General features: G+C 47.4%; 1 protein-coding gene across 2 annotated transcripts in view; it reads left to right on the forward strand.

Annotated features, from left to right (window-relative positions):
- Window positions 1-16,490, forward strand: part of FLT1 (fms related receptor tyrosine kinase 1) — a 208,410-nt gene that overhangs the window by 144,857 nt on the left and 47,063 nt on the right. Inside the window, exons 16-17 of one of the 2 annotated variants that reach the window (XM_070380477.1) lie at window positions 2,574-2,705; window positions 8,680-9,130. In XM_070380477.1, coding sequence (XP_070236578.1) covers window positions 2,574-2,705; window positions 8,680-8,702 — 155 coding nt within the window. In that variant the 3' untranslated portion in view covers window positions 8,703-9,130. Of the gene's footprint in view, window positions 1-2,573; window positions 2,706-8,679; window positions 9,131-16,490 lie in introns of those variants that run through there. The other variant, XM_005902171.2, reaches the window with a different exon arrangement.

The raw sequence follows: 16,490 nt of genomic DNA on the forward strand, positions 1-16,490 counted from the left end.
CAAGCTCCTTCCTGCCCCCACGGGCTTTCAATTTCCTGTCCCTGAAATGCCCTTTTCCATGTCTTCACCTGGTTCACGCTAGCCCACCTCCCTGGTCTCTGCTCAAACAGCCCGCCTAAGATAGCTTCCTCACCCTCCTTAACCTGTGGCCCTCCTTAACCTGGCTCATTTTCTTCACAAACTTCATGGCCACTTGAAATGACATTCTTTGTTTGTGCTTCTCCCGAAGTGTAACTGAAGCCCCGCGCAGGCAAGGACTGATTTGCCGCTTATCCTTGTACTGCCAGCGTGTGGACTAGTGTGTAGCACCTGTTCTTTAGATGCTGAGTTGTGTCTGATTCTTTGGTGACTCCACCGACTGGCCCTGTAGCCCGCCAGGCTCCTCTGTCCATAGAGTTTTCCAGGCAAGAATACTGGAATGGGTTGCAATTTCCTAAACCCGGGGATCCTCCCCACCCAGGGATTGAACCCATGTCTCTTGCATCTCCTGCATTGGCAGGTGGGTTCTTTACCACTAGTGCCATCTGGGAAGCTCAAGCTTAAAATATGATGTCAATAAACAAGCTGTGTAAAAAGGCCACTTGAAAAAGACTAAAGGGGGACTTCCTGGTGATCCAGTGGTTGAGACTCTGTGCTCCCAATGCAGGGGGCACAGGTTCAATCCCTGGTTGGGAAATAAAGATCCCACATACTGCTTGGTATGGCAAAAAAAAAATAAAAGGACAATTGACTGGGAGTGAGACCATAGGTTTGTTTGTATTTTTATATTCTTTATGCTTTCCAATATATTTCTCAAGTTTTCTGTATCGAATGTTATTCTTTATAATCAGGAGAATACAAACTATTTCAGCTAACAAAATACAGCCTCTGGTCTGGTCAGGCCCAATTTATTCCAGAACCAGCACTCAGCACATGTTCATTCCAGGGTCCTGCTTCTTCTCAATGCCCCCTCTTTTTCCCATCACCTCTGATAATGGTTTAGACCTTAACCCAAAGCCCACCGCCTCCGTGCTGCCTCTGACTTCCCTGTTCTTAATGAGCTCCTCCCTGCCCAGACTTTGCGTTTAATTGGCTCTGCTATGCTACATGTATTGATTCTCACTCAAACATTTTCTGTTTGCTGGTGTGTGTGTGTGTGTCTGAGAGAGTGTGTGTGAATGTGTGTTGTGCCTGGTATGAGTTAACTGTCCCTCAGCAGATGCCACCCCTTAGTCTGCCCCTTCCCACCATCCAGTCTCAGCCTCAGACTAAGCATCAGTACTCAAACACAGGGTGACAGGACTTGGTACTGAAGCAACTGGGTCTGGAAGCTGGATCCCCCTCCTTCACACCCGCTCCACAGTAACACTTCAACTTGCATTTACCGAGCACCTACTGTGTGCTGGGCACTTGCTATCCATTTTTCCATTATCGAGTAGGAGCTGTTTTCACTGTCACCTTAAGGCGAAGGACACGGAAACAGAAAGGTGAAGTAACTGGCCTAAAGGGACAAGCTGCAGGTGGTGAAGCCTCGTTCAAAGCCCAGCCCACGCTCTTCACCACCGTGACCATGAAATAGGCCTGGCTGTGACCCCTGAGCCACAGGTGTGCCTTCCGTCCGACTGCACGCTCTCAGTTGAGTTCCTTAACCTCCCTGAAGCTCAGCTTACCGCATTTGTAAGAAGGAGACAATAACCCCTTACAGGATGATTGCCAAGACAGCAATGGGGACTGGGAGGGAGGCCCCAAAGGGAGGGGATACATGTATACTTAGAGCTGATTCACACTGATGCATAGCAGAAACCAGCACAACACTGTAAAGCAATTACCCTCCAATGTAAAAAAAGACAGGAATGGGGTCTCAGTCTTGCCTGGCACACAGCAGACATTGAGGAAATGGTTGTTGTTATCAGTCAAAAGGAGAAAAAGGTGGCAGAGGATGAGATAGCATCACCGACTCAATGGATATGAATTTGAGCAAACTCTAGGAGTTGTGGAAGACAGAGGAGCCTGGCTTGCTGCAGTTCATGGGGTCGCAAAGAGTCAGACATGACTGAGCAACTGAACAACAATTGCTATTATTATTATTCGATATACTCCTTCTTTGGGGCTTCCCAGGTGGCACTAGTAGTAAAGAATCCGCCTGCAATGCGGGAGCCCTGGGTTCAATCGCTAGATCGGGAAGATCCCCTGGAGGAGGATATGGCAACCCATTCCAGTATTCTTGCCTGGGAAATCCCATGGACAGAGGAGTCTGGTGGGCCACAGTCTATAGGGTTGCAAAGAGTCGGACACGACTGAGCAAGTAACACACACACACACTTCCTTGACATGTGCTCTTCCAAGGTTCAGGCAGCTGCCCCATCTTTCTCTCTGGCCTGGGTCAGACCTGCATCTCCAAAGTAGGGGCTCAGAGCTCCAGAAGGTGCCACGAGACAGCCTGGACAAGACCAAATAAGCAGCGCTGGCCCAGGTGAAGCAGAGCTTGGATTTCCTCATCCGAAGGCATAAAGATAGGAAGAGGGTTGTGTCACACACGTGGCTGTTTTCTCTGTCATCCAGGCCCACTAATGTAAACATCTCTCACTCCCCAGGAATTATTTTAGGACCGGGAAGCAGCACACTGTTTATCGAGAGAGTCACGGAAGAGGATGCAGGCGTGTATCACTGCAAAGCCAGCAACCTGAAGGGCTCGGCAGAGAGCTCGGCCCACCTCACTGTGCAAGGTAAACAGCTGCCCAGACACCTGCTTCCCCGTTTGGTGAACTTGCCAACTCCCAATCCCCCGCTGTCCCTCCAGTATGTTCCTTTCCCCGACTTCCTTCTCCCATCCCCGTCCCACTGGGCTAGCCTGTCTGGTCCCTCCCTGCAAGGCCAAGGAGGAGGACACAGGCCGGCCACCCTGGAAAGAGGCCGCCGTCAGAACACAGGCTCCGGGAGAAAGTAGACCCTGGAAGATGGGAGAGCTTGTCAATGCCAGAGCCATGACAGAGAATGGCCAGAGTGGCCACGCCTGTGAGAAAGAAATCCAAGAAGACAGAAGCCAGGCATAGAGAGAGAGAGGAAAAAAAATCACACATGCTGGAAATTATTCATTCTTTTCCCACTCCCATTCAGTTACACATACACTGGCTCTTCCCCGTGTTGTCATAAGCCTGTTTTTAACATGAAATAGGCTGCACACTGGGTGTCCCAGGCGGTGCAGTGGTAAAGAACCCCACTGCAATGCAAGAGACCCAGGTTCGATCCCTGGGTTAGGATGATCCCCTGGAGAAGGGCATGGCAACCCACTCCAGTAGTCTTGCCTGGAAAATCCCATGGACAGAGGAGCCTGGTGGGCTACAGTCCATGGTGTCGCAAAGAGTCAGACACGACTTGAGCACAGCACAGGCTGCAAAATATGATCAGAGAGAAGCCACACATGGTAAACAGACCACGATGAAGAAAAGTATTCCACAGGCTTCCTCAAACAGCTCTGTTGAGCAGCAAAACCCAAAAAGGCCACATCCTAGCCTGGGCTTTGGCCACGTGGCTTCCATTCAGAAAAGAGATTAGACCTCGATTTTAATTCTCCACTGCCAAGAATCGCCCAAAAACATGACATTTACAGCATCATAAAGTCTTCAAATTGGCACCTCTAGGGTGTACACATCTATGACTCACTGAGGTTTCACATGTCGTTCAGCAGCCTATTTCGCAAATGCTCCCAAGGAGACTTCAGAGTATATAAGAATTTCCTAAGGAGGAACTAAGGGAGAAGGCAAAATTCATCAACTTTTCTGCCCTGGAAACTACACTACTTAAAGATGGTAACTGAGAATTTATCATCCCCATTCTTTTTTCTTTTTTTTGGCTGCACCTTGAGGCTTTCCATATCTCAGTTCCCTGACCAGGGACTGAACCCAGGCCATGGCCGTTTAAAACACTGAATCCTAACCCTAGACCACCAGGGAACCCATTAGTCCCAGTCTCTTACAAGGAAATGATCCTGGAGAGTCTCCTGAAAAATCTGAAACTACCAATTTACAGTTTCAGAAAAAAGTCGAGGGTAGCATTTCCCAAACCCTTTAAGTTATGGTCCTATTTGTCTCCCCAATCATCCTGGTTTTAAAGTATCAACTCATTTGCTTACACATGGAGATAATGCATCAAGGGTACCTCTCTCTTTAATACCTCCTTCTGTAAAGGACTGTTCATTGATACTTTAACAAGGACCCCAGACTGCATCAGGGAGGGTGGGGTGGAGATCTGAGAAGGGGGTGCCTCCAGAGAGTGAGGGGGTCTCCCTGATCCTCAATCCTGGGCTCTGATGGGTTGGGAGAAGCCCTTGCCTGAAGCAGAGATATTTACGCAAGTTCGTAGACGACCACTTCCTGACCCTTCCCCTCTTCTGCCAGGCTGCTCTGAGTTTCCTAGAAGCCCCACTGCTTCTTGACATCGCTGACTCTGTCCCACCCACTGGCCGTGACCACCACTCTTCTAGCTGCCTCAGTCTGCTGGCACCCCTTCTGCAGCTGTGGCCAGAGCAGGGGCACTGTGGAGCCCCAGGTCGGATCGGGGGCTGATGAGCCAGGGTTCTGGCCATCAGTCAGCCTGACTCACAGCAGAAGGCTAGGCATGGCCTGGGTTAACTGAGTTAATGCAGCCTGGAATGCCTTCTCTCCAGGCGCCTCCCTGTTTCAGGCGAATCCTCCTTATTCTCTAGGGCCAGTTTAGATGCTTTCTGCTCTGTTACATCCTCCGGGATGAAAGCTGAGTCAGATATACGTCCTTTTCTCCCCTCACCCACACCATTTTTCTTCAATGAAGAAACTTGAATCAGAACTTACTCTAGTCTTCCTTTCATGAATAGTTAGGAATCGATATGCTTCTCTTTGGGGGCTTGCCTGGTGGCTCAGGGGTAAAGAATACACCTGCCGGTGCAGGACATGCAAGTTCAATGCCGGGTCGGGAAGATCCCCTGAAGGAGGGCATGGCAACCCACTCCAGTATTCCTGCCTGGAGAATCCCATGGACAGAGGGTCAGATACTGACTGAGCACATGCGTCTCTTTGCTACTGAATCACAAGCTTTTTGAGGCAGGAGCTGTGTCAACCAATTGTCTGCATTCCCTCCCCAGCACTTAGTAGCAGACTGGTATTTACTTAGCACTTTTATTTAGTACCTTTATGTGCAGGCACCAGGCGAGACACTTGACAAACTGAATCCCACGAACTTCACGAGAATCCAAAGAAGGAGTATTATGCTCGGTCTAAAGATAAGAAGATGGAGACTTGAAGAGATTAAATTGCTGGTCCAAAGTTGTACCATGAACATGCAGCATGGCCAGGACTTACTTGAGTCTAGGTCTTTGCAAACTGCAGAAGGAAGGTTTCCATTCTCCCGAAGCACCCCAGGAGCTTGTCTGCAAGGCCTTAGGGTGAAACTGAGCCCATGGACTTCTCCAGCCCCACCCTGCTCCTTCTTGTCCTGTCTCCCCACTTCTAGATGGCTTCCCCCGATTCCTCCTCCCACGAATGTCATGCTTTTCAGCAAAGTCAGGCAATGTGGTCATCTCCAAGTTTCTATCAACCTGGATCATTCGCTGTTGAGGAAACGGGAAGTGATTTTTGTTGAATGGCCCACGGCTGCCATTCAGCTGAACTGACCCTGTCGTCTGTGCACATCATCCCTTCCCTCTCGGACAGCATTCCTCCTTCTTCTTTCGCCCTCCTCCAATCCATGCCCAAGTCTAGAGTCATCTTTTTACAGGACTCATCTTTGTAAAAAAATTTTTTATTAGAGTATAGTTGATTACAAGTGCGTTAGTTTTAGATGTACAGCTGAGTGAATCAGTTACACATACTCACTCTTAGATTCTATTCCCAGACAAGCCATTATAGAGTATGGAGCAGAGTTCCCCATGCCATACAGCAGGTCCTTATTGGTTATCTACTTTATACAGAGAAGTGTTAAATGACTGATCTTTGACATGTTTCTCCCCTGCTTCAGATCCTGCAGGGGTTTCTGGTCACCATTCTCCTCATCCCTGTGCATCAGGTCCTCCTCCAGTCTCAGCTCTCATCACCCTCCCCACGCCCCAGCCCCTCAGCTGGACTAAACCAGAACACACCCCCTCGCCCCTGGTCCTCTGCCCTTACACATCGTTCTCCTTCGGTCTGAACAGCCTCCCTTCCCCGCTTGTTCTCCTCCAGACAATCCTACTCTCACCTTTTATTCTTCATTTTTATTGCTGTCCACTCAATTCACAACATTGTGTTAGTTTCAAGTAAACAGCAAACTGATTCAGTTCTCTCTCTATATATATATTCTTTTTCAGATTCTTTTCCATGACAGGTTATTATAAGATACTGAGAATAGATCCCTGTGCTACACAGTGGGTCCTTGGTGTGTATGTAGTAATTTTATATATAGTAATTTTATATATATTTTATATATAGTAATTTTATATATAGTAATCCTAGTGAAGTAAAAGTTGCTCAGCATGTCTGACTCTTTTGCAACCCCATGGACTATAGCCCGGCAGGCTATAGAAATACATCACTATACTGTTAAGGGCAACAGAGAGGAGCCAAATTAAATTAGCTGTTAACTCAACAGCTTATCTATTTGCTCAGGACTGTGCAGGATATGGGGGGCTTCCTTGGTAGCTCAAACAGTAAAGAATCTGCCTGCAATGCGGAAGACCTGGTTCAATCCCTGGTCGGGAAGATCCCCTGGAGAAGGGAACAGCTACCCACTCCAGTATTTTTGCCTGGAGAATCCCGTGGACAGAGGGGCCTGGCGGGCTACAGTCCAGGGGGTCACAAAGTGTTGGACACTACTGAGTGACTAACACTTTCACTTTCATGCAGGATATGGGCTTTTGAGAAATGCTCACTAAGCTCCATGTGCTTTGAAAACCTCATTGAAAGGCAATTAAGGGGGACAAGAAACCAGGAGAACCAGATCAATAGACATTTTGAGCTCCTCCTACAGGTAAAATAGAAACACTAATCAGTAGTAAACATACTACACAATGCCGCTGATAAGGGCTAACGGACTTCATAGAGGCTGCAAGTGATCGGGACAGTGACTTGACCTCTGAACGAAGCCTTGCAGGATGTTGGATTAGCCAAGTGAATGAGGCAGGAAAGAAGGCAGTGAGTTATGAGTAATTCTGGACCTCCCACATCCATATTACCCTTGGCAATGACAAAGTCTAAATAATTCTCAACAGTTCCTATTGACTAGTCCATTGACTTCTGTGAGAAACTGGTTACTTTTTAAAACATTTTATTCTGTTGAAGTACAGTTGATTTACAATATTATGTTAATTCCTACTATACGGCAAAGTAATTCAGTTATACATAGACACACATTCTTTTTCACATTCTTTCCATTATGCTTTATCACAGAATATTAAATATATTTCCCTGTGCTATACAGTAGGACCGTGTTGTTTATCCATTCTACATGTAATAGTTTGCATCTGCTAATCCCATCTGCTTATAGCCACGTAGTATTATTTTTGTTTATGCAGTCAGTTCTCATTTAGAGGTAGGTAACTTTACTTTTACCCTGAGGAGGGTTGCTTTCTGGCATGCCAGGCTTCAGTTCAGTTCAGTCGCTCAGTCATGTCCGACTCTTTGCGACCCCATGAATCGCAGCATGCCAGGCCTCCCTGTCCATCACCAACTCCCGGAGTTCACTCCGACTCACGTCCATCGAGTCAGTGATGCCATCCAGCCATCTCATCCTCCGTTGTCCCCTTCCCCTCCTGCCCCCAATCCCTCCCAGCATCAGAGTCTTTTCCAATGAGTCAACTCTTTGCATGAGGTGGCCAAAGTACTGAAGTTTCAGCTTTAGCATCATTCCTTCCAAAGAAATCCCAGGGCTGATCTCCTTCAGAATGGACTGGTTGGATCTCCTTGCAGTCCAAGGGACTCTCAAGAGTCTTCTCCAGCACCACAGTTCAAAAGCATCAATTCTTTGGCACTCAGCCTTCTTCACAGTCCAACTCTCACATCCATACATGACCACAGGAAAAACCATAGCCTTGACTATACAGACCTTTGTTGGCAAAGTAATGTCTCTGCTTTTGAATATGCTATCTAGGTTGGTCATAACTTTCCTTCTAAGGAGTAAGCGTCTTTTAATTTCATGGCTGCAGTCACCATCTGCAGTGATTTTCCACGAGATATCCCTCCCCTGTGAGGACCCTGAGTTTCGTTTCCAGTCCCCCACACTCTGGGAAGCCATGAAAACTGAATCTGCTATTTATAAGGGTCTGTAAAAACCCTCAGAGTATAAATGCCTTCCCAATCTTCCTCAGCCCTACTTCATTCCCACTTTCATGCATAGTTTGGCCTGTTACGTCAGATTGCTTTAAACTTTTATGAAGATTTTTTAAAATATCCAGTTGTTTTAGATAATTTCAGGGGGAGAGTTGATGCAAATCATTTATCCTTTTGGTGGGGTCAGAACTGATTCCTCCCATACCAGGAGGAATTGGTCCTTTTGATTCATGACCTCTTTTTCCTCATGAGGCATCAGTCTTCAATATCACTTAGAGAAATGGTGTAATTTGCAAGGTAGCTGCAGCTACTTTGTACATGGCTCCTTACTTTCACCCTAATTGCCCCCAACAGCCATGCTTTTTTGAGTCCTTATGTTTGCTTTTTATAGTTCTCTTTCCTCCTCCTTTGCTCTCTTTTGCAGCTTTTTTCCTGCTCTCAGAGTGACTGCTGTATCTAGCCTCTCTGCTGAAAAATCATGGTTAGCTGAGAAATTACCTGATCAGCCATCATCAAACCACACCTGAAATATCCATACCCATTTCTAAGAGAAGCATAAACAGATGAAGCCATATCCTTATAATGATAAGACAGCACAAGGAAAGGAGGATGTTTAGTCTAAAAATGAGTCAACTTGGAGAGAGGGGGTGACACGACTGTTTTCTGCAAATATTTAAGGCATTATCAGACAGAGGAGACACTGGCCTTACCCTTTAACACTCCAGAAAAGAGAAGCAGAACCAAGAGAGGGAGATGGTGGCAACGTTTCAAGGAGGCAGGTTTCAGCTCCCTAGAAGAAGATAATCTTGAATAGGAAGAATTTCTGAAAGTTGATATTATGTGGACCTTACAAATTAGATGCAATATCTTGACTAGAAGTACTCTGGGCTCATGGAATAAAAATCTGATCCTTGAAAAAAAATTTTTTTTGATCCTTGGATGCTGTTCAGAACAATTAAAGGCGGTACCTGCTTAGTAATTTCATCAGTGAAATGAGATTCTTGCGTCTGGAGTCTAAATCACTGCTTCTCTCTCTGGTGGCTATGAATTAGGTGCATCAAGCTACAGACTTGGCTTCCTAATATATGCAACCTAGACCCTCCCCCTGACCTGTATCTTGTCAGGTTGAGTTTAGGAAGTGAAGCCGGGCAAATAAGTTGTGTCTGTGGCTATGTTTAACAGATTGAAAGAGGTTCACGCATTAGCCAGGAAGGAAACTGTCTGCTCTTTTTATTTCCTTTGAAAAAGGATTCTTATACTCCTAGATAAAACAATGTGTTATTTTTGTATCTGAAAAGGATGAGTGGACTGGGGAATCAAAGTGGCTTCTTTAAATAATCACAGGTCTTGTTTGGTTTGGACTGCCCAGAAGCACATGTGGAGAGCTCAAAGGGGAAGTGCTAATATTAAAAACAACAGCAAAAAAACTGTTACTAACCAGAATAGTTTCTGAAATTAACAGCCCTCCATAGTCCATGGAACTCAAGGGGACTGTTACAATGCAAGGGGGACACATTTTCATCTGAGGATTTAAAATAAACTGTATTTTATTACTCTAAGTAATAACCACTATATCGATATACATATATGTATGTGTATATGTGTTGGGTTGGCCAAAAAAATTCATTCAGGTTCTTATACAGTGTCACTGAAAAACTTGAACTTTTTGGCCAACCCAATATACATATACACACATTCTTCTAACACATTTAGGCTTTGCTATTGAAATAATAGCAAAGCATAATAATAGCATTTGTAATTATGCAAGAGAAAACAACTTGAAGAATAGCTACCATTTTTAACATTTGTTAAAAGCTTATTTATTTTGGGGGCTTGTGTCAGGTCTTCTTTGCAGCACAGGGAGCTCAGTACTTGCTCTAGAGCATGTGGGATCTTAGTTCCCTGACGAGTAATCAAACCCACATCCCCCGCCTCGCAAGGTGGATTCTTAACCACTGGACCACCAGGGAAGCCCCTGTAACATTTTTTGAGGATGACTGATGGATGCAAACAGGTGTGGTTTGTGAATTTTGTGCCACAATAACCCCTCAGTGACACATTTCAGGAAAGGACACACACGGCAGGAAGGATACGCTACATTCCTTAACAAAGTCCCAAACGTAAAGAGAAGGAAAAGGTTGGAACAGACTCGTCTTAGGGACTAGCCTCTCCCCTCTATCCTTCTCCCCCCGCCCCCATCCTTCTGAGCCTCCTCTGACACAGCTCTCTGCCCTGGCTCTCCTGGCACTAGGAAGGGTGTGATAAACTAATTCACACGGAGATATTGGTGACTGGTGTCACTCCTCTCATGGGTTTCCCCAGGAGAGGAGGGAGACAGTTGAGCTGGCAGCTCCCCGATTTCACCCTGGAGGGCTGGGGGCAGGCTGTGCATGCCTTTGTACTGAAACCTAAACAATGACAGAAAGCTGGCCTTGATCGAGAATGCAAAAAATGGTGCTGGAATTCAGTGAGAACATCTCACACTTGTTGACCGTGCAGTGCACCATTTTAAGCACGTAATATGCATCAGTCTTCTTCGCGTTTGTAACAATCCAAGGAGGGTTTTCTTTTCTACTTACAAGTGAGAATCTGAGGCCCCAAGAGGGTGAGGACTCTGTCCAGGGTTACAAAGCTGGGAAGTGGCGGCACTGAGAACTGGGTCCCTATTTAACCATTCCACTCGCCCGCCCCTCCACCTGGTGGGGAAGAGGCCCCGTTCTGAAGTCAGGTGTGTCCCTGCCCACGAGCCATGCAACCCTGGACAGATGATTTCCCTCCTGGAGCCTCAGTTTGCTCATCTGCAAAATGGGTGTGAATTATGGCATGCCAACCATACAGGGTTGCTGGAAGGATTAACAAACTTAACAGTGCATATGGCATATGATAAAAGCTTCTCAAATATATGAGGAGAATGGCAGGCTACAGTCCAGAGGGTCACACAGAGTTGGACACAACTGAAGCAACTTAGCATGCACACCTTATTTGTTAATATGATACATTGAATTTCATTTCAACAAAACTTGCTGTATTATACTTTTTCTAGACTTAGCCAGTAAGTCACACAAATGGTGTTCCAGGCCACAAAATTGCTATTTGACCTAAGGCTTTAACTTACTGTGATAAAAATGTGTTATAGAACTGATAGAATTGCAATTTTAAGTATCTTTACCTAAAGTTCCTCTTGAAATGTACTTCAAATTTAATCCAAATACAGTATGTCCATACCTCACTTCCCAAGTTGGTGTCTGTATACCAAATTATGTAGTATACATATGCTGCTGCTAAGTCGCTTCAGTCGTGTCCAACTCTGTGCAACCCTGTAGACAGCAGCCCACCAGGCTCCCCATCCCTGGGATTCTCCAGGCAAGAACACTGGAGTGGGTTGCCATTTCCTCCTCCAATGCATGAAAGTGAAAAGTGAAAGTGAAGTCGCTCAGTCGTGTCCAACTCTTAGTGACCCCATGGACTGCAGCCTACCAGGCTCCTCCATCCATGGGATTTTCCAGGCAAGAGTAATGGAGTGGGGTGCCATTGCCTTCTCCAAGTATACATATAAGGCTTCACAATTCGTATGTATACCTAAAAGTAAGTGTGTGTATGTGTGTGTGCTCAGTCACTTCAGTCATGTCTAACTCTGTGCGACCCCATGGACTGAAGCCCACCAGGCTCCTCTGTCCATGGAATTCTCCAGGCAAGAGTACAGGAGTGGGTTGCCATGCCCTCCTCCAGGGGATCTTCCCAACCCAGGGGTCGAACCCACATCTCCTGCTTCTCCTGCTATTGGCAGGAAACACACCCTTCTCTTGATGTCCCAATAGCATAATGGGCAATAAACCAACATGAATGGTTCCCTCAAATTAAAACAACACCAGAACCAGAGAATAACTCCTAAGCCATGCTGAATGTTAGGCCAGTTTCTCAGGGAAAGTAACTCAGTGGTTTACAGAAAATGGTCAGTACTTGGGTCAAAGTCTGATTAGTTTTAGAAGGAAAAGCAAATTGTGTTTTACATAATATATTTGGATGAAAAAAAATTATGTTGCACTTGAAGTACAAAAAGTAATAAGAGGAGGACTTCCCTGGTGGTCCAGTGGTTAAGACTCTGTGCTCCCAACGCAGGGGGCATGGGTTCGATGCCTGGTCAGGGAACTAACGTTCTGCATGCTGTGTGTGTGTGTGTGTGTTAGTCGTTCAGTCGTGTTTGACTCTTTGTGACCCCATGGACTATACAGCCCACCAGACTCCTCTGTCACGGAATTCTCAAGGCAAGAATACTGGAGTGGGTAGCCATTCTCTTTTCCAGGGAATCTTCTCCACCCCGGGATGAAACCTGTGTCTCCCGCATTACAGGCGGATTCTTTACCGTCTGAGCCACCAGGGAAGTCCACATGCCACATAGCATGGCCAAAAAGAAAATAAAAAATAAATAAAAACAAGAAGTAATAAGAGGATATTTTAAAAGGAAAAGAGAGTGAAGCCTCCAAAATAACACCTAGTTTTATCCATCTCCCCTGTGAGGTGGGGTGCTGTTGGCACGTCCACACTTTAGGGACGGGGCTGGTGCACAGAGTCCCCGGCACTCACAGCTGTGTGCAGGGTCAGGGAAAGACTTCCTTCTCTGGAGTCAAGGCAGGCCTGGGGCTGGGGCCCTGGCCGCTTGCTGGGGAGTTGCCCTCACTTCTTAGGAGGCACCACCCGGCTACACCGCATAAGTTGAGCTACCCAGTTCGGCTGCCCGTTCACTCAGGTGGTCTGGGGCCACAAAGAGCCATGTGTCCCGGCCGGGATGATGCTGCCATGTCACACAGCCTGAGTCCCATGCAGACAGCACTGCCCACCACCGTCAGAAAGGCTCAGGGCAGGACGGCAGGACACAGCCCAGCTCTGCAGACTCTAGAAAGACACGCCACCTTCAGAACTCAGCCCTTCCCCTGCCTGCCCATCCTACCCCAGCAGGGACGGGCCAAAGCCCGGGAGGGTAACTGACATGGCACGTTCTGGGCAGCCCGGTCCGCAATCTGAAATAAGAGGTACAAATACCTGACCTCTTTGAATCAGCCACCTTCTTGTCTTTATCCCATATAAAAACATCCTCATGCCACGTCCATGCGGCGCTCTAACACCCACCAGACATGAGGGACAGCCCTGAGATCCAGCGCTAAGTCCTGTTATTGTCAAATCCACCCATGTTCCCCTGCCTCCTACGCCCGCCATGTACAGCTGGGCTGTTTCATGCACCATGTTCATGAGCTGACACCAGCGAGGTGAAGCTGGGTCCAGGGCAGGCCAGTGTGTGGATGTCTGACCCCTGAAAACACAGCCGACAGTGGATGGGAAGAGATGCTGCTGACTTAGGTCAACCTACAGCGGATGATCCTCATGGTTACTTTCCAAGCGAAGATGAAAATCAAGTTACCGGACGAGACAGAGGCAGAGCCTGGATACCAGGTCTCACAAAATGAGTTCAGTTTTCAAAAAACAGTAACAGTATTAAATAGACCTTTCCCTTCTAACCAGTGTTCATCGAAGATGTTTTTAATGAGCTGATTCCTTAAATGCCTAAGTGCACCCGGACACATTCAGTCCCACTGCAAGGAATCTGCCTGAGTAAGGACTGTGGAATTACTTCGGGGGTCAACTTCCTGCCCCTGGGAATGCAGTGGGAAAGTTCCCACCGTGAGCGGGGTCTCTCTAGGTCAGTCCTTGCAGAGACTGTATGCAGACTGTGCTCAGTCCCAAGATGTTCTCGGCTCCTCCAGCAGCCAAAGGCCACTGTGTCCCAAGCAGGTCCCAGTCTGGTTTTTGGTTACATAAAACATATCTGCAGCATAAGCAAAGACACGTGTGTGTGTGTGAGAATACTGAGAGGAAACATTAAATCTCTCACCTCAGGGGCTCATAAATGCTCAGTTGTTCAGTCTTGTCCAACTCTTTGTGACCCCCTGGACTGCAGCCCACCAGACTCCTCTGTCCATGGGATTCTCCAGGCAAGAATACTGGAGTGGGTTGCCATTTCCTCCTCTAGGAGATCTTCCCGACCCAGGGATTGAACCTGCATCTCTGCATCTCCAGCATTGCAGGTGGATTCTTTACCACTAGTGCCACCTGGGAAACCCAAGGAAACCCAAACTCATTAACTTGCATTTATTGTCTTCCCATCGAGAGGACCCGTACTGAGAGAAGAGGGGGTCATGCCTGGAAATTTCTCAGTTTATCTCATGAGATCCAGGGAAGAATAACCACAAGCTGCCAGAGCAGCAAATGAAGCCAAGTCCACTCATTCATTCAACCAACACTTTCAGGATGCCTGCCTACCGCATGCCAGGCACTGTCCTCTGCACCAGAGGCATGACTGTGAACCAGAGAACCGCCTACTGCTGCTTCACTCAGAGCTCTGAACACACCTGTCCGTTCATACCTGAACACCAGACCATGAGCTCCTTTCCGTGCCCCTTCATTTACCACCACATTCCAGCCCCCAGGGCAGAGCCTGGCACTTGGGTGATGTTCTATATGCTTATTGGGTGAATATACGAGAATGGGAATTTGGCCTGAACCCTTTGAAAGCTTCATGAAACTCTCTAGAGACAAATCAAAGTATGACTTATCCACTCAGTTGGTGAGTGGGGACAACGAGTAAGGTGTGACCTCACCCCTGGGAAGTTGATATCCTGGTAGAGAAACAGTGAAGGCAGAAGCACAGAGTTGGAAGGGCTGGTCTATTTATGAAACTACAAGTATTTTGAAGTAGAGCATGTGGGGGGATGGTTGGGCAGCAGGAGATGAAGAAACAGGTGAGGTTGGGCAGACAGGATGTAAGAGCTTGGGTTTCTCTCCTGACAGTGCCGGGAGTAGGCAGCAATGATGGAATTTAAGGAGCCCCATCACTTTGTTGATAAAGGTCCATACAGTCAAAGCTGTGGTTTTTCCAGTAGTCATGTACAGATGTAAGAGTTGGACCATAAAGAAGGCTGAGCACTCAAGAATTAATATTTTCGAATTGTGGTGTTGGAGAGGACTCTTGAGAGTCCCTTAGACAGCAAGGAGTTCAAACCAGTCAATGCTAAAGGAAATCAGTCCTGAATATTCATTGGAAACACTGATGCTGAAGCTGAAGCTCCAATACTTTGGCCACCTGATGCGAAGAACTGACTCACTGGAAAAGACCCTGATGCTGGGAAAGACTGAGGGCAGGAGGAGAAGGGGGCGGCTGAGGATGAGATGGTTGGGTGATATCACCAACTCAATGGACATGATTTTGAGCAAACTCTGGGAGATGATGAAGGACAGGGAAGCCTGGCATGCTGCAGTCCATAGGGTTGCAAAGAGTCAGACATGACTGAGTGACTGAACAGCAGGATGGAATCTGTGATTCGGCAAGATCTCGTGGGCTTGAGCAGAGAAGAGACTGGGGGCTCGAGGCTGGCTAGGAAGCTGCTGCGGTCATTCAGGGGTACTGCAGGGGCCTTGACTTAGGTGGTGATCCTGCGGTAGGACAGGAGGAGAGGATTTCATGAGCCATGGAAGCAGAATGAACAGGAACTGGGGGTGGGCTGAAAAGAGAGGAAATGCCAGAGTCCCCTCCGGATGAGAAGACACACCGTGGCGGGGACTGTGGCCCACAGGGACTCTTTGTACATGGGAGCTGAATGGAGAAGAGGAAAGAGGCTCCAGTTTTTAGCTTGTATACTTGCTCCTGTTCCGGGCAGAGAAGCTGCAGTGGCTCCAGCTGCCCGAGGCACTGAGTTGAGACCACAGGGATGCTCAGAATTCTTTCCCTGCCTCTTGTCCCACCTCCATCAGAGCCCTACCATTTCCCAGTTCTGGGTCATCACTCACACCTTCCCTCTGCCTATAGTGCCTTCCCCTGCCTTCACCCCTGTAGGTCAAGATCCATTTCAAGTGTCACCTCTCCCTCAACCTCCAAACTTTCTGCACCTCATTTCTTTCCATTTGCCTTAAGCCTCCTGGTTGGGTTGTAAGTGAGCTCCTGATAGCAACAGCTTTCCCTGAGTTACCCACCCATCTCCTTGCCTGGAGTCGGATTCAGTACATCTTCACTGAATTAAAACAAAGAGCCCAGGGACTTCCCTGGTGGTCCTGTGGCTCACTCTGTGCTCAAAAAATGCAGGGGCCCCCGGTTCGATCCCTGGTCAGGGAACAAGATCCCACACACCACAAGGAAGATCAAAGGTCCCGGATGCTGCAAATAAAACTCAGCACAGTCAAATAATT

Source organism: Bos mutus, chromosome 12, assembly GCF_027580195.1.
Source record: "Bos mutus isolate GX-2022 chromosome 12, NWIPB_WYAK_1.1, whole genome shotgun sequence".
NCBI lineage: Eukaryota > Metazoa > Chordata > Mammalia > Artiodactyla > Bovidae > Bos > Bos mutus.